This window comes from Lycium barbarum, chromosome 5 (assembly GCF_019175385.1).
Source record: "Lycium barbarum isolate Lr01 chromosome 5, ASM1917538v2, whole genome shotgun sequence".
Classification (NCBI taxonomy): Eukaryota; Viridiplantae; Streptophyta; class Magnoliopsida; order Solanales; family Solanaceae; genus Lycium; species Lycium barbarum.
This window is the reverse complement of record NC_083341.1, coordinates 82,115,382-82,139,447: the sequence shown is the minus strand read 5'-3', so window position 1 is coordinate 82,139,447 and position 24,066 is coordinate 82,115,382. Positions and strand designations below refer to the sequence as shown.

At 39.7% G+C, this 24,066-nt stretch overlaps 1 protein-coding gene and 1 non-coding gene across 2 annotated transcripts; both read left to right on the top strand.

The window, feature by feature from the left end:
- Window positions 1-1,118: 1,118 nt before the first annotated feature.
- LOC132643092 (small nucleolar RNA R71) lies at window positions 1,119-1,224 on the top strand. The gene has a single exon (XR_009583538.1). It is a non-coding gene; the product is annotated as a small nucleolar RNA R71 (small nucleolar RNA).
- A 21,727-nt stretch (window positions 1,225-22,951) lies between these two features.
- On the top strand, window positions 22,952-23,827 carry LOC132642546 (zinc finger BED domain-containing protein RICESLEEPER 2-like). Its single transcript, XM_060359683.1, has 2 exons — window positions 22,952-23,417; window positions 23,518-23,827. Exons 1-2 carry the CDS (start codon window positions 23,051-23,053, stop codon window positions 23,547-23,549), a joined length of 399 nt encoding a protein of 132 aa, XP_060215666.1. The 5' UTR covers window positions 22,952-23,050; the 3' UTR covers window positions 23,550-23,827.
- The last annotated feature ends 239 nt before the right edge of the window (window positions 23,828-24,066 follow it).

The following is a 24,066-nucleotide window of genomic DNA, read 5'->3' as shown; positions in this document are numbered from 1 at the left end:
AAAGTTTTGCCTTCCCCTTTTCATGTTTTTCTCCTTGTGCCTTAAGATTTTTAAGATTTTGTTCCTCTTCAGCTATAATAGGGACTTCCTCATCCGTTTCTTCCTCCACAATAACATCAGACACATCAGGTTGTGTCTCTTCTTCAACAATTGGCTCAAGATCAATCACCTTTTTATCAGCACCTTAAAGTATTTTTCCACTTCGGGTGCTAATAGCAGCTACATGGTCCACAGAGTTCACCCCACTACCTTTTGGATTTGGAATTGTATCACTTGGTAGTTGTCTACGTTGAGGAGTATGCACTTCTTTGAAAAGGTCTCTGAATTGCGATTCAAGCTACTGAATGGCAGCTGAATGAGATAGTTGAACCTGAGACATTCCCTTTATTGTACTTTCAGTTCTGTCCTGGTTCATTAGCATTTTCTGCATCATACTTTTCAGCTTCGCAGAATCATTAGTAGCATTGCTAGCCGAGTTGCTAGCTGAATTGTCTCTCCATTGTTGGGAACTTGATGCTTTCCCCCTTGGTGGAATGTAGGAGTTAGAGCTCTTGTTGCCATAATTGTTGTTATTATAATTCTCTTGATTTGGATTTCCATGATCATTTTTGCTATAATTGTTCCCTTACACTTGGTGTTGAGGCTTTTGCCATGGGTGATGGCCCGGACCTTGATAATGTTTCCTCTGATAACCCCCTTGGGAGTTGTTGACATAATTAGCATCTTCATAATGTTGTTGCCCATCTTGGTACATCCCCTCAGGGACTTGATACATCCCCTGTGGATGAGGTGGTAACTCCTCAACAACATTTACCCCCTGTGCATCCTTTTCTGCCAACTTCTTTGATAATAGATCCACCGTGATTTGCAATTGAGCAAAGGCATGATCTCTCTCATGGTTTTCTTTTGCAACAGCAGCTAGTGATGGACTACCATAAGAGAGACTCTCACTATCAGTTGAATGCCAAGCTTGATTGTGGGTGATGATTTTATCAAGCAAACGGGTGATGTTGACAAATGACTTGTCCGTGAAGCATCCTCCCGCGGCAGTATTGACAGCAATCTGATTCATTATATCTAAGCCCTTATAGAATTTCTCGGTGAGAATAGCATCCGGAAACCCGTGAGTTGGAGATTGAGCTAGATAGTACTTGAACCGCTCCCATGCTGAATATAATTGTTTCCACGGGAGCTGTTAGAACTCAAAGATCTTATCTCGAAGTTCAGCCTTTTTGCTTGGTGGAAACCATTTCTTCAGAAATGTATTGGCTAACTCGCTCCAGGTGTGAATAGAATTGCTGGGAAGCTTTTCATACCATTCCCTTGCTTGTCCAGCCAAGGAATATTTGAAGACCCGTAACTGAAGTGCATCAGCAGAAATAACACCTTGAGATTGTTGAGCACATACGTGCAGGAAGTTCTTCAAATGTCGAGTGGACAGTCCTTTGAAGAATTTTGGAAATAACCTTCAAATTTCAGCAACTGATAGATAGAACTATCAATTTTGAAAGTAGCATTTCCAGTCCTGGGAGGGACCACAGCAGAAGCATAATCAGCTTCATTGATGAATTCCGCAAATATATTCTCATCTTCCTCCTCTTCTTGTGCAGGCGGGTTCACTTAGAGCCCACCCTGGTTTCCTTGATTACGATTATATCTTCCTACCATGTTCACCTGGTTCACCAAAACAGCAAACAAGGGGTGATGGAATAGAAAAAGTTTTAAAGAAAAGTACACAACAATCAGTAATTTCAAAACCGTATTCCCCGGCAGCAACACCAAAATTTGATTCGCTCAAATTACACCTATGAGTGGCGTAAAGCGGTCGTTGTCAAATATAATAACCCAAACAAGGTTGGGGTCGAATCCCACAGGGAATATGGAGAGAAAAGGGTACTAATTGTATGCGATACTAGTCTTTAAAGGCTTTAATCCTATTCCGAATAGTTTGAAATATTTATTGTGTAATGTAAACAAATACTTTGACTTGAATTGTAATTAATGCGAGAGAGAGACTAAGGTTGTGCTCCCAGCTTTGATTAGATATTATGCTTCAGGTTTCAATGTGATATACTTCTAATGGTTGTTCTAAGAGTATGCACTTGATCTCTTAAGGACTTCCCAATGTTTCCCAACAGTTAGGCCGTATTTCCTCTTTATGAATTTTCCAAATGCGAAAGAGTTGAACTCGAAGAGCGACCAATAATGCCAATTAGACTTGTTCTTATCCCTAAGTTAGTCTATTAAACGAGGGTTAACGCCCCGAGTCATTGTTATTCAATCTTACCAATACTAACTCTCTTTCTCAAGAAAAGTTAGTATAATGGCTTAGGCTAATGCTTGCAATCATTACCCAACGCTAAAGCACAAAGATAGGATAAATGCCAACAACCATTATGCATATATCAATAGTAGAAACCCATTCACATAATACTCATCATGGGGTCCACAACCTTAGAATTAAAATTAGCTACTCATCATTTTGGTTAACAAAGGAAGCTTAAAAGTTAACATAATGTACTTACAATCCTAATACAATGTGGAATGAGGGTGAAGTTGGTGCTTTAAATGCTCCAACCACTTCACAAATATCCAAGGCTTAAAGTTAATGCTCCCAAAATATCAGAATGAATGTTAAAAACCTAACTTTAAGTATTTATAGGGCCAAAAATTGCGCCAAAGTTCTGGACAAAAACACCCTTCGCGGCATCGTTACAGACCGTAACACAAGTTACGGTCCGTCCATCGGTTTCGTCCTTTATTAGCTTGATATTAGGTCAACCGTTACAACTTCTTGCGACGGACTGTAACACAGGTTACGGTCCGTATCTTCCAGCGGATCATGGCTTCAGTGCTCAGTGGCCCATGCGTTACGCCATGACGTTACGCCCCGTAACCTGCGTTACAGACCGTCCTTCTGGGCGTAACATGTGACAATACTTAGGCTTCTCACTGGAAATTTTTTTCAGATTACGGTACACGTTACGGCCCGTAACATGAGTTACGGACCGTCCTTTTGAGTGGCACGTATCTGGATCTTCCTCTCAGGGTACGGATCACGTTACGGTCCGTAACTCGAGTTACGGACCGTCCTTTTGCTCCAAGTTATCCATTTTTCAGCATTTCTTATCATTTCCATTCCTTAGTCAACCAACCCTACAAAACACCCAAATCACATAAGAAACGACGTAAAAACTCTTAAAAACAAGCAACACTTCTAATGAAAAGGACATAAAATATGCCGAAAGTCACGGCACATCACCAGGAACGATTATTATTGCTTCTTAGATGGCTACTTGGGCTCAAATCAGATTATGATAGCACTTGAAGATCAAGAGAAGAGCATTTTTACTTGTCCTTATGGCACTTTCGCATTCCAGAGGATGCCCTTTGGATTATGCAATGCTATAGGTACGTTCCAGAGATGTATGATGGATATTTTCACCGATATGGTGGAAAAATATATGGAAGTATTCATGGATGATTTCTCGATCCTCGGGGATTCTTTTGATGATTTTTTTGGGGTATCTTGATGCGGTGTTGGCTCGATATGAAGAAACGAATCTGGTACTTTATTGGGAAAAATGCCATTTTATCATTCGAGAGGGAATTATTCTTGGACATAAGGTGTCAATCAAGGGCATTAAAGTTGACAGGGCTAAAATAGAGGCGATCGAGAAACTGCCGCCCCTGATATCTATTAGAGGGGTCTGCAGTTTTCTTGGACATGCAGGTTTTTATAGGAGATTTATCAAGAACTTCTCCAAGATTGCGAACACGATGTGCAAGATGCTACACAAAGATATGAAGTTCGCGTTCAATGAAGCATGTCTGAAGGCTTTTGATTAGCTCAAGTTGAATTTAGTGACTGCACCTATTATCATCGCACAAGATTTGACTACGTCGTTCGTGTTGATATGTGATGAAAGTGAATTTGTTGTAGGGGTTGTTCTCAGTCAGAAAAGGGACAATGTCTTCCATCCCATTTATTATGATAGCAAGACACTTGATGCAGCCCAGATAAACAATACAGTCACAGAAAAGGAGTTATTGGCAGTGGTCTACGCCTTTGACAAATTTTTATCTTACTTGATCGGGACGAAGGTGATAATGTATACTGATCACAATGTTGTTCCCTATTTTTTTGCAAAGAAGGATGCAAAGCCAAGACTTATTCGGTGGATGTTTCAGCTACAAGAGTTCTATATTGAGATTATTAATCGAAAGGGCATAGAGAACCAAGTAGTCGATCACTTATCGAGACTTGAGGATTGTGAGCACGTTGATGAAGAGGTGGTTCTTAAGGAGCCTTTTCCAGATGAGCAACGTTTTGCTCTTCAGTCAGCTGAACTACCATGGTACGCAGACATGGTGAATTTTATGGTAAATGAAGTATATCCTCCCGATGCTAATCATGAAAGGAAGAAGAGGTTGTTGCACGATAGCAGATTTTATATGTGGGATGAGAAGTATTTGTAAAAAATTGGCCTAGATAAGTTGGTGAGAAGATGTGTCCCAGCAAAGGAAGTGACTGCAAATCTTAAGACTTGTCATTCGTCGCCTTATGACGGCCATCGCAGTGGTGACAGAATAGCCGCTAAGCTACTTCAGTCAGGTTTCTATTGGCCGAATTTATTTAAAGATATCCATGTTTTCGTGAGAGAGTGTGATAATTGTCAAAGAACAGGGAACATCTCGATGCGTCATGAAATGTCATTGAATAGTATATTGGAGATTGAGGGGTTTGATTGTTGGGATATAGACATCATGTTCCGTCAATAGGGAACAAGTACATCCTTCTTGTGGTTGATTATGTGTAGAAGTGGGTGGAAGAAATTCCATTCCCAACTAATGATGCGAGTGTGGTGTCCATATTCTTAAAAAAGAACATCTTCACACGTTTCGGTACCCCGAGGGCTATCATCAGTGATCAAGGTACGCACTTTTGCAACAGGTTATTTGAACAATTATTGGCTAAGTATAGGGTGAAACACAAGGTGGCGACTGCATACCATCCTCAGACCAGTGGACAAGTGGAGGTGTCCAATCGTGAGATCAAGCGAAATCTGGAGAAGACGGTGAGTTTTAACCGCAAGGATTGGTCACTAAACCTTGATGACGCTCTTTGGGCCTACCGAACTGCTTACAAAACTCCTATTGGAACGTCTCCATATTGGTTAGTTTCTGGTAAGGCATGCCATCTCCTTGTTGAGCTTGAACACAGGGCTTACTGGGCGATAAAGATGCTGAACTTTGTAACGACCCGTTTAGTCGTTACCGTAAACATTTTGAAATATCCGTAACTGTGTTATCCTGGACCTTTCCGTTCACTAATTATTCTTGGAAGATATCTAGACTACCGGGACCCATTGTGCAGGAGGGAATGAATCATCAAAATTCGGGTCACGGACCCAGTTAGACTGCCCCAGCGCTATACTGAGCGTTACAGTGGTCACGCTCTAGCGGCCATGAGCCTGCTGAAGCGTTGGTGTTGTGTTGGCATCAGGACGCTGCAGCGGCTATGCGAGCGTTGCAGTGCTACCGCTGAAGCGGTGACACGCAGTTAAATTCCCAATTTAAGAAATCATTTCGGGAATTGGTCTCATTTTTCTCACAATTCTAAATTCCAGCTGTCAAGGTCTTTTGCGAAATCAAAATAATCAGATTGTTGGTCATGATAATCCTTCTAACACCTTCAAATTCTCATGATAATCCTTCTAACACCTTCAAATTCTTCTTCCACCTAGTAAATTACTCCTAAAGGTCTTCACCTAGAGAACCACCAAATGGGTATTCCAAATCCCTAGAGTTGGGGGAATGTTGGGTTAGCTTATCCTTTACATGGATTCCATTAAGTAATCTTCCATATTCTTCACCTAGAGGGGTTAATGATCTAGATTCCTACCTTCTTCCTTCTTAAAAATGATTTTTTCCATGAATCTTGGAAATGAGTCTTCCTCAAGGATAAGCTTAAAAATGGTAGCTTTACCTAGCTAATGGCTTAAATAGTTGACCTTATCCATGGAAGGAGATTGATAAATCACCTAGTGTTGTTATGAATAAAATCTAGAAGTGGGTTAAGTTCCCAAAATTCCTTATTAATCCAAAATCTCTTATGAGGGTTCTGATGGTAATTTTTATTCTTGGGCCTCATGTTTGTCTCCAAGCTTTTTCGTGCAGATTACGATATGGTGATCGAGTTGAAGAATCAATAGATGTTTGTGGCACCCGCTCGACCATGAGGTAGGTTATGGCTTTCCTTTTGGTAGACTTCGGTTAGTTTCCCATATTCATGTATTAGAAGGAACGACGAATGCATGTGTAGGAATTGGAGATTTAGGATGGAATTCTAGAATGATATTGTTATGCAATTTGTATGTTCAGGGTTGTGGCCTGTAGATTCTTTAGGATGCTTGATTTAGTTTTCTTGAGTATCGGTGAATTTTATGTGACTTGGGAGTAGTGGGTGATACCTATTTTCTGTGTCTCACGATGAGAATTTCCGTAATATGTGATTAATTGTGTTATGCTATTAATAGTGAATCTAGTTGATAAATGGAAGGATAAAATGTACCAACGATTGTGATTGAGTTCTAGGTTGAGTTGTGACGAATGACTTGTGAGTAAAAGGTGAATTTACTTGTTCTAAGCTAAAAGGCTGATTAAGGGAAAGTGGTAATAATGTATTGCGACTTGATTAATCTATTGCGTTAATAGGTATTGGGATCTGTGGTTACATCTTGCTTGTGATATGGTGGTACCTTAATTTGATGATTGCTACAAGGATAGATTTCCCTATGACTTGAGTAGTATTTGATGATATTGTTGGCATACCCATGTTGGTATTTGTGACATTGATATATAGCTGGCATACCTAGATTGGTACTTGTGATTCGGATATATTGGTGGAGTACCCATTGTTGGTACTTGTGATATTGAGCATGATTATTGATGTTGATACATGCATTGCACACACTCTCATTCTTCATGATACACTGTTGAGATACTGCCGATACTTGATGAAACGCTATAATGAGCTGGGCTCAATTTTTACTTGAGTGACGTGAGAGTTAGATATCCGATATTCGTTCTGGAATCGTAGATTGAGTGAGTGCATGGACTCCGCGGGTCCCCCAGGGTGGTGCCGGTAAGAACCCCCCGTGGGAAAGATCCCGGGTCCCATCTGTCTGTTGGGCAAAGATCCGGGACGGGTGGTACTTAGAACTCGCGAGTCACCTTGGGTTGTGCTACCAAGATGTTGATATTTTCGTCTGGGGCATATGTGTACACAACATTTTCATGGCATTTCATTGCATTCATATATTATTGCATTGCATCGCATTCATGTCCTATATTGAGATGACTTGGCGTTCTACTTGCGATGTTGTCTTCGGATTGGACACGTGGAGACTTGAAACAATTGGGTTTAGATGTTAAACTTAGGAAATGACGTGTGCTTGGTTTCGAATATAGTAGCCGGATACTTGTTGATTATGTCATAGATCATTCGTAGGACCAGTTATATGTTTGGCCTCTAACAGACGTAGAATGAAAGATATCATCACGAAGAGTCAACTTCTAGACTAAAAACGAATTGTATAATGATGTGTGATTTATGTGATATGGTTGTGGAATTGATTTGGGAATTATTAAATGAGAGTTAATGATGTTAAGGGGTTTTGGTGTTATGTTGAGTGATAGGTAAATGCATGACTTGATTTAGTTACTTATCGTGTTTATTTGTGAATTCTATTTCTGATATGTGTTTCTAACCACTGTCGGCCTATGATACTTACTCAGTACATGTGGATTGTACTGATACTGCACTTGCTACACCCTTTTCGGGGCATAGATTGTTTCAGGTGGTTGATTCCAACATGTTCGGAAATACGCGGTGCCTATCTTGAAGGCCTCCTCCCACTTCATTCCTGGTAGAGGTTGAGTCTTAGAGTGTTGTTGTAATTGGGATCATTTAGTCGCTCTTCTAATAGTCTAGACTAGGTTGTGAGAAGTCGGATTGAGTCTGTAATTATTTAACTGTTGTAAATGTTTCAATCTTAAGTTAGTAAGCGAATTGATTTCCGCTATTAATCGTACTTAGTTATCTCATTTATTCAAATTGTCTTTATTATTCGATGTGTTATTTAATTAAGGGTTCGCCTACTGAGGAGGGAAAGGTAAGTGCCCGCGCGGTCCTAAAATGGGTCCTGACAAACTTAGATATGGAGGCAGCAGGTGAGAAACCATTGTTGTAGCTGTATGAGCTTGATGAATTCCATTTTCATGCATATGAGAACACGAAGCTTTATAAGGAGCAGACAAAGAAAATGCACGACAAGCACATTCAACGTCATGAGTTTGAGCCCAAACAACTAGTACTGTTGTATAATTCAAGGCTCAAGGTGTTTGGTGGAAAGTTGAAGAGTAAGTGGTCTAGGCCGTTTGAAATAGTTCAAGTAACAACACATGGAGTGGTTGAGCTTAAATCACTAGATTCTGACAAAACTTTCTTGGTGAATGGGTAGCGAGTGAAGCATTACTTTGGAGAGGTCATTGACCGTGAAAGGACCTCCGTGGAACTTGAAGAGGCTTAAATGAAAATAAATAAATTGGGGTTGATTTGGGAGGATCGGTTGGTTGGTTGGTTGTAGAAAGTGGTTGGCAAGGAAAGTTATGCAAAACGATGTATGTTGTATGTGTTAAAGTGCTGAGGGCGGATACTCAGTATTATCCAAATAATTCCTTCCAGTCCCTTAGCCTACATTACAACCCTTTAAGTCCTACTTGATCTTAGGTTCAATATACTAATATTAGTGAAGCAGTTACACTACAGGCAAACTTATGGTTCGTCGTATTTGGTATGTGATATTCTTTGTGAGAGTGAGCGTCTTTGTTGATTTTATGTCCACTGAAATAAACTTTTTTGATTCTTGTGAGATACATGGACAACTCTCTTTCGGTGAGAGCACACAGTTGACAATAGATTGGTGAAATGTTAGATTTCTGCTTAAGTAGCATGATTGTTTTGCTTTGAGTGGTGTCATTGAGTCTTGCGTTCTTGAAAGTTAATGGTTTTTGAGAAGGTTTATTGTTGATGTTTAAACCGTAATTTTGATTTTTTGGGATGACTTTTGTGAGATTGGCTCAATGTTGTTTTAAATCGTGTTTTGAACTTGGCCATATTAACCGAAGCTCGAGCAGACCTATTTGAATGGTAAAGTTGTAAATTTGTGGTAGGTTGGTATTGGTATGTGTTTGCTCGAGGGCGAGCAAAGTCTAAGTGTGTGTGTGTGTTGGGGGGGGGGGGGGGTGATATTTGGCACAAATATCTAGATTTCGCATCACTTTCCCTCTAAATCTTAGTACTTTAATCACTTTCTTGATAATGAAATCGTTGTATCCGATTTTATATTGGTATGTTTGTGTGTTTAGGAATAACGAGGACAAATGGATGAAAACCGAGCAATTTTAGTGAATTCTAGATACAATGGGACTTGAATGAGAAGACCAGAGGGTCACACGACACTTAGAGAAAAATCAGGCAACTGAAGGCATTCGTGCGTTCAACACACATCACACCTAGCACCTAGTTGATGCCTCTCTGACCAATCTCTGATACAGACAAATGGATGCACCCACGATGGGTGTGCGTCACGCAGCCATCACGAGTCTGCATCCAGTTCTCCCAATTTGATCAGGATTTGGCCAACTTATTTTAGCTTTTAACCTGGACTATAAATAGACGTTTTGAACATTGTAAACGACGTGCTGGGACTTTCTTAAGACTTATAAGCCGTCGTTCTTATTCTCTCTCTTAGGTTTTATTTTATTTTCATCATTAAAACCTAGTTTACTCTTGAATTCTTGTGCTTCTTCTCAAATCATGAGTAGATAATTTCTCTTATCCTATGGTTGTGGCAAAAGACATGATAGTCGGTTTGATGACAATTATTATCTATTAAATTTCCATCTTGTGGGTTGCTTATTTATTTTTGTGCTTAATTGTTTAATTACTTGATCACTAATTAGACACTATCTGTGGTGCGTGCGTTGAGCTTGAAAGAAGGAATTCACGTACGTAATAAGAATAAATAAAGTTTGTTCGATTTATCGTTTCTCTACTGACGATAGAAATATACCCCTTAGCACTACTTAGTTGGTTACGGAGATATAAATGCTTTCTTGTTACTTCTTGCAATTACAGAAATATAGACGTTAAGAGTAGCATCTACAGGCTTGTGAGTAGTTAAAAAAATATCATAAAGTTAACATCAATCCGTCAACTAGTAATCCAGAAAATAAGATAGGTAGAATTGTCTGAAGACTAACTGGATTGTCGAAAGCAATGACCCTGGAACTCTTTCTCATCTGATAAACCTTACAGCCTTCGTAATAATTGTCTCAGTCACAAAATAATCATATTTATTTGTTTACTTTCAGTCATAGTTTAATTACAACAAACATCTTGATTTTCACTCTCTGGAATAGTTACGATAGAATTTGAATTAGTTGAACAGTATAATACTAAGTCTCTGTGGATACGGTATTTGGATTTTAAATCCTATATTACTTGTATGACCACGTATACTTGCGTGTGCGTCTGGGAGCAACAAAATGAAAAAATTTCCCGCACATTTAATTTCAGAGAAAAAGAAAAGAAGGTTTAAAAGCTTTATGTATTTATTTTTCATATTTTTTTCTTATACCTGAAGCATATATAATTTTAAAAAAAATAACTCTCTTTGTTGTCACAACAAAATAAATTTTATGCGATTTATAATTTAGGAGAAAAAGGCATTTCAGGGATTCTTTGTTGTGAATTCTGGTCAATTTTTGTGTGGCTTGTGAAAAGAATATTTTCTTTGTCTTTTATTAAAAAAGGGGTGCAAACCAATATATGCACTATTTAGGAGAGATCTTTTCTTTTTAAGGATTCCTTGAGGTGAATTATGGTTTGATGTGGTAAATTGTCATGATGCAAAATACCGTCGTGATTGCACCCACACTAACCTCCCTGATGGGCGAATCATCCCCTTAATTCATTACTTATTCAATTACGAAAAAGACATAAATAACAAGATCAAATCATAAAAAGAAGTCAATACCATAACTATAAAGTGGAGAAGATAGTAAGTCATAATACAATCCCCAGAAATGAAGTCAGCGTACAAGAACAACTAACTAACAATGTCTAAGATTAATACATATGTCTGAAATACAAATGAAAATGTCTAATGGAATAGTAGTAGACAAATAGGAAGGAACTCCAGGGCTGTATGGCAAGAAGGTAGCTCACCCTCGGGATCCTGGCAGCAAATGACCTTATGGATAAAAACGGGGTCTGAAAGAAGGTCCTGCCTCAAAATCTGCACTCAGGAAAAGTGCAGCAAGAGTAGTATCAGTACACACACGTACTGGTAAGAATACATACATTTCACTAATCAAAATCTAACTAAAGTAAGTCGTAACCTACCTCAACTGCCGAACAAGATCCACGAACTACTCCACTTGGGCCTTCCCTTTCCGAAGAGCGTCAGACGATCGAAGTCTAACAATTACCAATTCTAAGCAAGTAAATGACCACATAATATTCAACTATTCGGAAAAAATCGGATGTGAAAGTTACCCAAAATCCCAAAAATACCCCTAACAAACCTCAAGCGAAAAATCGGAATTAGGGCGAAATTACATAACTGAATGTCTAGATAGTCATTAGCCTTTATTTAATGGAATTCTAACTACAATTGTTCCTTCAATTTCATCAATTACACCAAAATCCCCAATTTAGAAAGAAACCCTAATTTCATTAATTGATTCTAGAAGCCAAGGGAGATTCAAACCTAGAATCTTTTAATCCACAATCTAGATAATAGGAATCAACAATTAGAACAACACTAACCAATTAAATTAGGGAATTTAATGTTCAACAACCTAGGCTTCCATAACCCATCACCCCATAAGTTATTAACCACCATGGATGCTAATAAATCAAGAATAAATGCTAATATAAGGCATAAAGACTTACCCAAAGATGATTCCACCAACACTTCTTCAGAAATCAAACACATCTTCAGAAATAGCCCACACTCCTTAGTATTAGGTTTTTGGTGAATAGGAATAATGATTCGAAGTTGGGAATGAAATAAGGTTTTTAATTCAGTGATCATCATTGGGGTGAAGGGAATCCCTCTTCCGTGATCCCGCCTCAGCGGATACCCGTCCGCTGCGGCGGACTTCATTAAATTACTCAGCCTTCCGCTCCTGCGGGCCAAGTACCGCTTGGGTGGACCTGCAGGGGCAAATCCACTCCGCTGGGGCGAGACATAAAAAACCAGAAAATTTTGGTGCCACCAAGTTTCAACCCAAAACCCCAACATCCATCCGAGACCTCTCGGATACAAACCAAACACACATACACAAGTTAAAACATGCTACGAACCCATCAGTGACCTCGAAATTTCCAATGGAGCTCACCTTGACTCGGTCAACCCTCAAACGGCGAAAATCAAGTTTTCAACCAATTACCTAAAATTTCCCCGAAAGCCTCGTAAACTGAATCAGCCACCCCCACCAAGTCATAAACGACCCTCCGGACCTTACAGAATTGAGGAAATTCTTAAAAAGGGTTTGTTTACCCAAAAATCAACTATTGGTCAAACATTTTCACTTAAGGGTTCTAATTCTTTCAACTTTCACTAGAAACGCCCAAGTACCTCGGGAACTGGGTTGGGGGGGGGGGGGGGGGGGGGGGTAATATGAACAAAACACATATAACGACCGAAAGGGTCATTACATCATATACCAATTAAACAACTGTTTGTCCTTAAACGGATAAGGAATAAAACGAAGGAAAGGTACCTGACTGGGTGAAAAGCTGGGGATGTCTACTACACATATCAGCCTCGGTCTCCTAAGTAGCCTCTTTGACTGGACGGTGCTTCCACTGAACCTTCACCGGAGCTATTTCCTTTAACCTCAACTTTTGAACCTCCCTATCCAAGATGGTTGTCTGCTCCTCCTAATAAGACAAATTCTGATAAAATAGAATTGAATCCCATTGAATGATATAATACCTGTCCGAATGGTATTTCTTCAGCATGGACACATGAACTACCGGTTGAACACCCGAAAACCCCAGAGGTAATGCCAAATCATAAGCTACCTCTCCCACACGACGAATGAACTCAAATGGGCCAATGACCCTAGGGCTAAGCTTGCCCTTCGTCCCAAATTTCATCACACCCTTGATGTGTGAAACCTTTAACAGAACCTGATCTCCAACCATGAACTCTAGATCTTGGACCTTCTGGTCCGCATGCTCTTTCTGCCTACTCTGAGCCGCTAGAAGCTTTTCTTGAATCAACTTCACCTTATTCAATGACTCTCTCAAAATATCAGTACCGTAAGGTGTCACCTCAAAAGCACCAAACCAGCCAATCGGAGATCGGCATCTCCTCTGATATAAAGCCTTGAATGGAGTCATGTTGATACTCGAATGATAACTGTTTTGTATGCGAACTCTGCCAAAGGTAAGAACTGTACCCAATGACTACCAAAATCGATAACACAAGCTCGGAGCATATCCTCTAAAACCTGAATCGTCTGCTCAGATTGACCATCCGTCTGAGGGTGAAATGCAATACTAAGATCTAACTGAGTTCCTATCTCATCCTGCAAAATCCTCTAGAAATGAAACGTGAACTGAATGCCTTTGTCAGAGATAATGGAAATAGGTACTCCATGCAATCGAATAATCTCTCGGATATGGATCTTGGCCAACTTCTCTACGTTGTAGGTCATCTAAACTGGAATGAAGTGTGCAGACTTAGTCAACCTATCAATAATAACCCAAATCGAATCAAACTTGCCCAAGGTCTTCGGAAGACCAACCTAAAAATCCATGGCTATCCTTTTCCACTTCCACTCTGAAATGGGCATCCTCTGAAGCGTACCCCCCGGTCTCTGGTGCTCATATTTAAGCTGCTGGCAATTCAAACACTAAGAAATAAACTCAACAATATCACGCTTCATCCTACCCCACTAATAGTGTCGTCTCAAATTGCGATACATCCTGGTAGCACTAGGGTGAATAGAATATATAGAACTGCGAGCCTCCTCTAAAATCAACCCCCGAGGAATGGAAACGCACCCCTTAATCCTCAAAACCCCCCTCACCATCAAGAATTTCTCCCTTCGCCTCTCCACTCAACACTTTATCATGAATCTTACATAACTAGCATCCTCAAACTGCTTTGCCTTAATCTGATCCAAAAACGACGACCTCGCCTCGACGCAAGCCAAAATGCTACCTGAATCTAAAATATCAAGCCTTACCAACCCATTTTCCAAAGGCTGAACATACCTAGCCAAAGGCCTCTCCTCAGATACCAATCGGGCCAAACTACCCATACTCTTTGCCTTATGGCTCAAGGCATCCGCCACCATATTGGTCTTGTCCGGATGATACAAAATGGTCAAATAATAGTCCTTGAGCAACTCCATCCATCTGCGATGTATGAAATTCAAATCCCTCTGATTAAATACATGCTAAAGACTATAGTGATCGGTGAAACCTCACAATGAACCCCATACAAGTAGTGCTTCCAAATCTTCAAAGCAAAAACTACCGTCGCCAACTCTAAGTCATGGGTGGGTAGTTCTTCTCATGAACCATCACTTGCCTCGAAGCATTTCAAGAACGTTACCATTCTGCATCATAACACAACCCAAACCTATACGCGAAGCATCACAATACACGGTAAAATCCTTTCCCTTAACTGGTAGAGATAGAATAAGAGTTGAAGTCAACAAAGTCTTGAGCTTTTAAAAGCTCTCTTCACACTCATCGGACCACTGAAAGGGCACATTCTTGCGAGTCAAACGAGTTAAATGGGAAGCGATCGAAGAAAATCCCTTCACAAACCGACGGTAATAACTGGCGAGACCCACAAAACTTTGGATCTCGATCACTAAAGTGGGCCCAGCCCAACCTCGGATTGCCTCAATCTTTTTAGGATCCACCATAATCCCGTCCTTCAACACAATATGCCCCAAGAATGCTACCGAATCGAGCCAAAACTCACACTTAGAAAACTTAGTATAAAGCTCATTTTCCTTCAACAATCCAAGTACAATCCTTAAGTGTTTCTCATGATCTTTCTTGTTTCGCAAATACACCAAAATGTCATCAATAAAGACTATGACGAAGCAATCCAAGTATGGCTTGAAAATGCCACTCATCAGGTCCTTAAAAGCTACCGGGGCATTGGTAAGACCAAAAGACATAACAAGGAACTCGTAATGACCATAACGAGTCCTAAAGGCCGTCTTGTGAATATCCTCGGCCTTAATCTTCAACTGGTGATAGCTCGACCTGAAATTAATCTTGAAAAACACGGAAGCTCCCTGACGCTGGTCAAACAGATCAACAATGCGGAGAATAGGATACTTATTTAGAATGGTGACCTTGTTCGACTGGCGGTAATCAATACAAATCTGCATCGACCTATCTTTGTTCTTCACGAAAATCATAAGAGCGCCCTAAGGGGAGATGCTCGATCTAATGAAACCCTTGCAAAGAAGATCTTGCAACTATTCCTTCAACTTTTTCAACTCAACCGGTGCCATCCGATATGGCAGAATAGAAATAGGACAATTCCTCACCCCTAAATCAATGCAGAAGTCGATATCACGATCGCGTAGCATACCCGACAAGTCTATAGGAAAGACCTCTGCGAACTCGCTCACCACAGGAACAGAGTCAAGCGACGGAGTGTGAGCACTGGTATCACGAATAAGAGCCAAGTAGGCTAAACATCCTCTATCCACTAACTTCCAGGCTCGAAGGAATGAAATGATCTTCTTCGGGGAGAGACTAGGAGTACCCTTCCACTCAAGTCTAGGAATACCCAGCATAACTAGAGTGACTGTCTTAGCGTGACAGTCTAAAATCGCATGATAAGGAGACAACCAACTCATACCCAGATAATAGTGAAATTTACCGTATCAAGAATCACCAAGTCTACCCACGTACCATAACCCATAAATGTAACCGTACAAGATTGATAGACTCGATCTACCACAGTAGAATCTCCGACTGGAGTAGATACATGAATAGGCACGTCAAGTAGATCATAAATCATATCAAAACCCATAGAGAAATATGTAGACACATAAGAGAAAGAAAAACCCGAGTCGAATAACACTGAAGTCGCCCGGTGACAGACTGAGATATTACCTGTGACAACTGAATCGGAAGCCTCAACCTCTATCCTACTAGGGAAAGCGTAACAGTTAACCCGTCCACTATCAGTCTGCGAACCTCCACGACCACCCCCGACCTGCCTATGTTTCGTCACTACCGGGCTGATGTCCACCTCTGCCTGTCTGGGATCCTCCTCTACTAGGCTGGGTTCCACCTCTACCAGATGTGCGGCCACCCCACCCAGGTTATCCACTGCCCCTACCATAAGATCAACCCCTATAACAGATGAAGTTGGAGTCTTGGGGGTCTAATACTGAGTACTCTGACCACTCTGTCTGAATCGGGAACAGTTCATCTTGAAATACCCTAGACCACCATACTAATAACATACCTTGTCAAACACATGCTGCTGAATAGAAACTGAAGAACCCGAATACCCACCATGATCAGAGAATCTGGAATACGAACCCACTGGCTGCCTTGAAGAATAATGATTAGGCCCTGAAGACCCTCCAATAGATGTCTGCATAGCCGACTGAATCAGGCGACTGGAATAGATCTTGGAACTCTGCCTATACTGGCCCTGCCCTCTAGAGAATGAACCACTGAAGTTGCCTCCTTTGCGGGCCCTCTTATCATCACCCTTGCCAAAACTATCCTATCTCACTGACTCAATTGTAGTGACATGATCCACTACCTCCTAGAACGAAGCCCCTGTAGATACTAATTGAAGAGCTGACAACTTCAAAGCAGTATTCAACCCCTTGACGAATCTCCTCGCTCTCTCTGCCTCTGTAGGTAGCAATTAAAGCGCATATCTAGACAAGGAGTGAAAATTAGCCTCATACTCAGCAATCGATGAACCTCTCTGCTCAATGTGACTGAACTCATCACGCTTCTTATGTCTCAAAGTATGCTGGACGTACTTCTAAAAAATGATCTGATAAAGAGTCTATGTCAACGGAGGAAACTCAGCTGGTCTGCACTAAACATACGCTCTCCTCCAAAGCTTGGCATCGCCCAATAAATGAAAGGTCACAAACTCAATCCCGTGGCTCTCTACCACCCCCATCTTTTGGAGCCTTTCATGACAGTCGATGATAAACTCATAGGCATCCTCCTGCTGGGTGCCGTAGAAGGCGGAAGGCTTCATTTCGGTGAACCTTCAAAACAAATCATGCTCCTCACCGGTAATCACCGGTCCTCCCATGGGCCTAGGGAATAGGTCTGGTCCCGGAATCTTAACTATACGTGGAGCCACAGATGCAACAGGCTGTGCCCCTAGAGCACGAAACCTCTCTGGAATCTGCTTAGCTAATCTCACCCCCTGACCATCTGGTGTAGCTGGTAACACACCTGCTTGAGTTAATCCCTAAAGCAGGTTTAACACACGAACCAAAGCATCGGACAACATTGGAGTAGCTATAATATCAGGTTGAGCTGGTGCTGGTCCCAACTCCTCATCATCATCATCATGATCTGTCGGTGGCTCGGGAGAACTGATCTGGCACGGGCCTGACCAGCCACGAGTGCCTTGCCCCTAGCCGGTGCTGCCCCTCTGCCTCTGTCGCATACACGACCTATAGCCGGGCCCCTACCACGTGCCATGGCCCCAGCGGCCGGTATTGGTGTCTCATCCACTACCACTCTAGAACGAGTCCTCACAATCTGTGAGAGAATATAAGGAGAAATTAGATACTAATTTGAACTAACTAGATACCAATTAAACTCAAGTAGCACAAAAGGACGGAAAGAATTGGAGTTTTGCTAGTGTCTCATAGCCTCTCTAAGGTAAGTACAGACGTCTCTGTACAGATCTGCAAGACTCTACTAGACATGTTCTTGTACTGATGAGATCAATGAACCTAGAGCTCTGATACCAACGTTTCACGACCTAAAGTACCGTGGTGATAGCACCCGCACTAACCCCCCTGGTGGGAAAATCATCCCCTTAATTCATTACTTATTCAATTACGAAAAGACTTAAATAAGAAGATCAAATCATAAAAAGACTAAGTCAATACCATAAATATAAAATGCGAAAGATGCTAAGTCATAATACAATCCCCAGAAATGAAGTCACCGTACAAGAACAACTAACCAACGATGTCTAAGAATAATACATATTTCTGAATTACAAATGAAAATGTCTAATGGAATAGTAGTAGACAAATAGGAAGGAACTTCGGGGCTGCATGGAAGGTAGGTAGCTCACCCTCAGGATCCTGGCAGCAAATAACCTCAAGGCTAGAAACGGGGTCTGGAAGAAGGTTCTGCCTCAAAATCTGCACTCAGGAAAAGTGCAGCAAGAATAGTATTAGAACATACACGTACTGGTAACGATTATAGGCAAACTAAGATTAGTTTACTTATAAGATTAGTTTACTCATATAAGCACAAAATCAACAAGATAAATAAATAGGCACATAATAACCAGTCAAATCACAGAATATCACACAACCGAATCATCGCCTAAAGTGAACCACCTAAAGACAAGTCTGTCAAGTTTCCAATATTGTCTCAAAGTAACCACAATCACGAATACAACTAACAAATCCAGTTAATTGATGTAAAATGTGATGATGATATATGCAATGCAATGAAATAGACGTCATATAATGTAATGGCCAGTATCTCAAGCTGTACACACATGCTCCGGACGGAATATCGACGTCTCGACAGTCATTGACCCGCGGGGGACTCATGACTTCCATGTACCACTCGCTCTGCAATGTCCCATCGAATCATGAGCACGCATACCTTCCGCTCCGAAACAATCCTCGGATCACGGATTCACATAATGCTTTCATCAAAAGTGTCACATTTTCTTTTATAGTTGCCATAAATCTTTCATCATCAATACCATATTTCTTCCATCAAACCATTTCCATCATGTATGAGTGTATGAATGCAAGAATGCTAAATCAAATGCAGTCGATGCCAATGAACAGGCTATGGAAGTCACAAACACCATAAGCCATATCAAGTCTTGCATAAATCACAACAACCATGGAAATGGAATCAACATCGAGTCTTAATCACCATAGTGAATCTATGACATCACATCACTCCAACCACATAAACAAGTACACCATACGTCACAATGCGTAAAATAACGGCAACACACCCATATAATCAGAAGTCACACCAACCTAAATGTATATCCATCCCAACATCATGTCTGAAGACCTAATCATGCTTTCTCCCGTCAATTCTACGCATACATACATTTCACTAATCAAAGTCTAACTAAAGTAAGCAACTACCTCAATTGCCGAACAGGAGCCTCGAACTACTCCACCTGGGCCTTCCCTTTTTGAAGCGCTTTAGAACGATCGAGGTCTAACAATTTCCAATTATAAGTAAGTAAATGACCACATAATATTCAACTATTCGAAAAAGAATCGGATGTGAAAGTTACCCAAAATACCCCTAAAGAACCTTAAGGGCAAAATCAGAAATTAAGGGCCAAATTACATTACTCAAGGTCTAGATAGTCATTAACCTTAATTTCATGGAATTCTAACCACAATTAGTCCTTCAATTTCATCAATTACACAAAAATCCCCAATTTACAAAGAAACCCTAATTTCATGAATTAATTCTAGAGATTCAAACCTAGAATCTATTAATCCACAATCTAGATACTAGGAATCTACAATTAGAACAACAATGACTGATTAATTCATGTTCAACAACGTAGGCTTCCATAACACATCACCCTCTTAAGTCATTAACCACGATGGATGCTAATAAATCAAGAATAAATGCTAGAATAAGGCACAAAGACTTACCCAAATATGATTCCACCAACACTTCTTCAGAAATAGCCCACAATACTCCTTAGGATTAGGTTTTTGGTGAATGGGAATAATGATTCGAAGTTGGGGAATGAAATAAGGTTTTTGATTCAGCGATCATCGTTGGGGCGAAGGAATCTCGCTTCCGCGATCTCGCCTCAGCAGATACTCGTCCGCTGAAGAGGACTTCATTAAATGACTCAACCTTCCGCTCCGGTGGGCCAAGTCTCGCTTTGGCGGACTGCAGGGGCAAAACCACTCTGCTGGGGCGAGACATCATAAATAAGAAAATTCTAGTTCCAACAAGTTTCAACCCAAAACCCCGACATCCATCCAAAACCCTCCGAATACAAACTAAACACACAGACACAAGTAAAAACACGTAATGAACCCATTCGTGACCTCGAAATGCCCAACGGAGGTCACCTTGACTCGGTCAAGCCACAAGTGGCTACAATCAAGTTTCCAACCAAGTACACAAAAATCTCTCGAAAGCCTCGGTAACCAAACCAGCCGCCCCACCTAGTCATAAACGATCCTCCGGACCTCACAGAATCGATGAAACTCCGAAAAAGGTCCGTTTACCCAAAAATCAACTATTGGTCAAACGTTTTCACTTAAGGGTTCTAATTCTTTCAACTCTCACTAGAAACACCTGAATACCTCGGGAACTGGGTCAACGGGGTAATAAAAACACGTATAACTACCGAACGGGTCGTTACATAAATTGCCTTTAATTTTCTTTCTCTTTAATAATATGTGAAAATTTTGCAGTATGTTTGTCATGCACTTTTGACTTCTTGTGTCTCATTCTCGTAATTTTGTGGAAAAGAAATAAGAAAGGAAAAGGGGGAACTATAAACTACCATAATAATTTTAAGTTTTGACTCCAAAATGGATTGTTTTAAATGTTCGGGAATTCTTTCTCCCATTGGATCATTTTGTATCTGCATGCATCAGGATCCTGACATTTTTTTCTTCATCGGTTATTTCATTAATTTATTCTTCCTTTTGAAGGAAACATTTGTAAAATAATAATTATCAATTTATAAAAGAGGAATGAAATATTTTAAGTTACATCTACCGATTTGAAAGTTTTACACCATCAAGTCACGTTTGTTTTACTCACAAAAAAATAGTTTATGTTATATAACTGTGGTATATAGAGAGAAGTGAAATGACATCTCTTTTGGCCAAAATATTTTTATCTTTTTTTTTTTCTCTCGATTTTTTGGCTATCCTATTTTCCTATTAATGTGCTACATTAAAGAATCCAAAAGTTAATTCTTGAATTATCTTAAATACACCTCCTCCTCCTCTTCTTCTCCCCTTCCAATTATAATAATTATAACACTTGAATGTTATATCATAAGGGCACTGCTCAAGCTACAATTGGCAGGTAAAGGAGGTTTAACGAGGTTGTCACCTATCAAGTTAAGTTCTTATTTTGCGAAAATTTTCATTTATGGATAGAAATTTTTATCACATTACTTTTTCTTATTTAAGATCCTTTTATTCAAATTCTGTTAGAATTTTCTAAATATTTTTACTTTTGTGTAATTTCATAAATTAAATGAATATTACTACGACCGCGAGAAGCGCTGACACATTTTCTAGTAAATGATAATTAGATAGCATTTATACTTGAGCACAAGACATGATGTAGTTGTTGTTTCTTGGAAATTTGAGCAAGAATAACGTAGGAAGACTTTATGTCGCATGGTGATTATTGATGAACTTCCCTTCAAGTTTGCGGTTTTAGAAGCTTTATGAAAGTAACACAACCTCATTTTAAGATTCCTTCTCGTAGTACTGTGACGTGGGATTATTTAGATCTTTTAAATGAAGAAAAGCAGAAGTTAAGGAGGTCTTTTAAAGAAGCACAACAGAGAGTGTGTCTTACCACCGATACTTGGACCTCTTTACAGTGTATTAACTATATGTGTCTCATTGCACATTGGATTAGCAGTGAATGGATTATGCATAAGAGGATTCTTAATTTTTGTCCAATTTCTAGCCATAGAGGTGAAGATATGGCTAATGAGATTAGTAAGTGTTTACGTGAATGGGGCTTAGATAAAAATTTTACTATCACAGTTGATAATGCTAGTTCAAATGATGTGACTGTGAAAGAGTTATCAAAGCAATTCACTAAACGGGGGACTAATTTTATGAAAGAAAAGCACCTTCACGTGAGGTGTATGACTAACATTATATATCTTGTTGTTCAAGATGGTATGAAAGAGGTTGCTTTGTCTATTGAACGGGTTAGACAAGTAGTGAGATATATTAGGCAGTCTCCTGCGAGGTGGAAGAAGTTCCAAGAATTTTGTGAAGTTGTTGATATCAATTGTAAAAATTCTTTATGTTTGGATGTTTCTTGGAGGTGGAACTCCACCTACTTGATGTTGAATAGGGCTATTGAGTATGAGAATGTTTTTTCGAATTACGTTGATTGTGATATTGGCTTATCACATTATCTTGAGTTTTTTTATTTTAAAGATAGAACTCCTGCAGGTACACTTTTGAGTAAGGATTGGGAGCATGTAAAGAGAGTTGCAAAATTCCTTCAAATCTTTTATGATCTTACTGAAAAGGTATCTGGATCACTTTACGTCACATCAAATTTTCTCTTTCTTAAACTTTGTGAGGTTTCTTGTTATTTGAAACAATTGATATCCAGTGAAGATGTTTTTTTGGGTTCAATTGCAAAGACTATGAAAGAAAAATTTGATAAGTATTGGGTAATCCAGAAAAAATGACTAAGATGATTCTCATTTCTTGTGTTTTGGATTCTCGTCACAAGCTAGTTTCGGTTGGTTTGGACTTAAGAGGATGTTTGGGGAAAAAGAATGACCTATTATAAAGAAGGAAGTGAATAACTACATGCATGACTTCATTGTTTGGTGAGTATGTAAAGTCTCTTTCAAAAGATATGGGTAGTCAACTCACTTCATCTTTATCTAGCTCTTCATTTGAAACTTCTAGTTCACTGCCTTCAAGTTCAGGTAGTACTATCCACTCTATACGATCTTTAGAGTCATTCATGGATGATCTAATGAAACATAAAGCTAGAAATGGAGCAGCGGATTCTAAAACAGAATTGGAAAAATATCTTAGTGAAGAAAATGAAGTTGAATGGCCTAACTTTAAGATCTTGTCTTGGTGGAAAATAAACTCACCTAGATTTCCTGTTCTTGCTGAGATGCCTCGGGATGTGTTAGCTATTCCTATTTCAAGTGTGGCATCCAAGTGTGCATTTAGTACCGGAGGACGTATTTTGAATTCATTTAGGAGTTCATTGATTCCTAAATTGGTACAAGCTCTAGTGTGCCTTCAAGATTGGATTCGGAGTGAAAAACTACCAGATAGTGTTGAAGAAGATCTAGATAACCTCGAGCAACTTGAACAAGGTAAGGATGTTCTAATTATATTTTTTTTTTCTATTGTTATTGTAAATAGTTGTTTAACAGTTTAACATTTTTGTGACTGATCAACATAAATTCCTTTTAGATTTGGCCAACACTAGCATTCTTGATGATTGACATGGAACGGTGGAGTTGGAACTCTTCATTTTTGCACTTGGATTTGGTAGGCAGTCCTATTTAGATCATATCTGCAATAATCTTTCCTTTTTATTTCTCACACACTCAATTATATTTGTAAAATAGGAACCAAAACACTGTGTTCTGCTTTGGAAGCATTTTATATCTCATTTAGGTGTTTAATTTTGTGCATCTCTAGTTATGTCTTAACTTTGACAAGGTACTCAAGAATATAAAATAGTCTTATGGCTTTTAGTACCAATATGTATCAAGCAAAAGCTTACTTTTAGGCCACCACTAATACCTAACCTGTAATTTCAATAGTTTGTTTCAGTTAAACATGTAATTGCTCTGTTTTGGTATAAAAAGAACAAGTTACTTCACACCAAAGAGGAAAAAAAGAATGATTTCACTGGACATTGTAAAAAGTTAAAAAGGAAAATAGTAGTACTAGTTAGATTAGCATAACTGGTACAGTGAAACAGAATATGGACACCAAAAGTCTCCATAAGGGTTG

What these genes read in the sequence shown, in the direction of transcription:
- LOC132642546 (XM_060359683.1), top strand. Translation starts at nt 23,051, where the DNA reads ATGGATGATCTAATGAAACATAAAGCTAGAAATGGAGCAGCGGATTCT. An exon ending in CCTCGAGCAACTTGAACAAG is followed by an intron (nt 23,418 to 23,517) that starts GTAAGGATGTTC and finishes AATTCCTTTTAG; the next exon opens with ATTTGGCCAACACTAGCATT.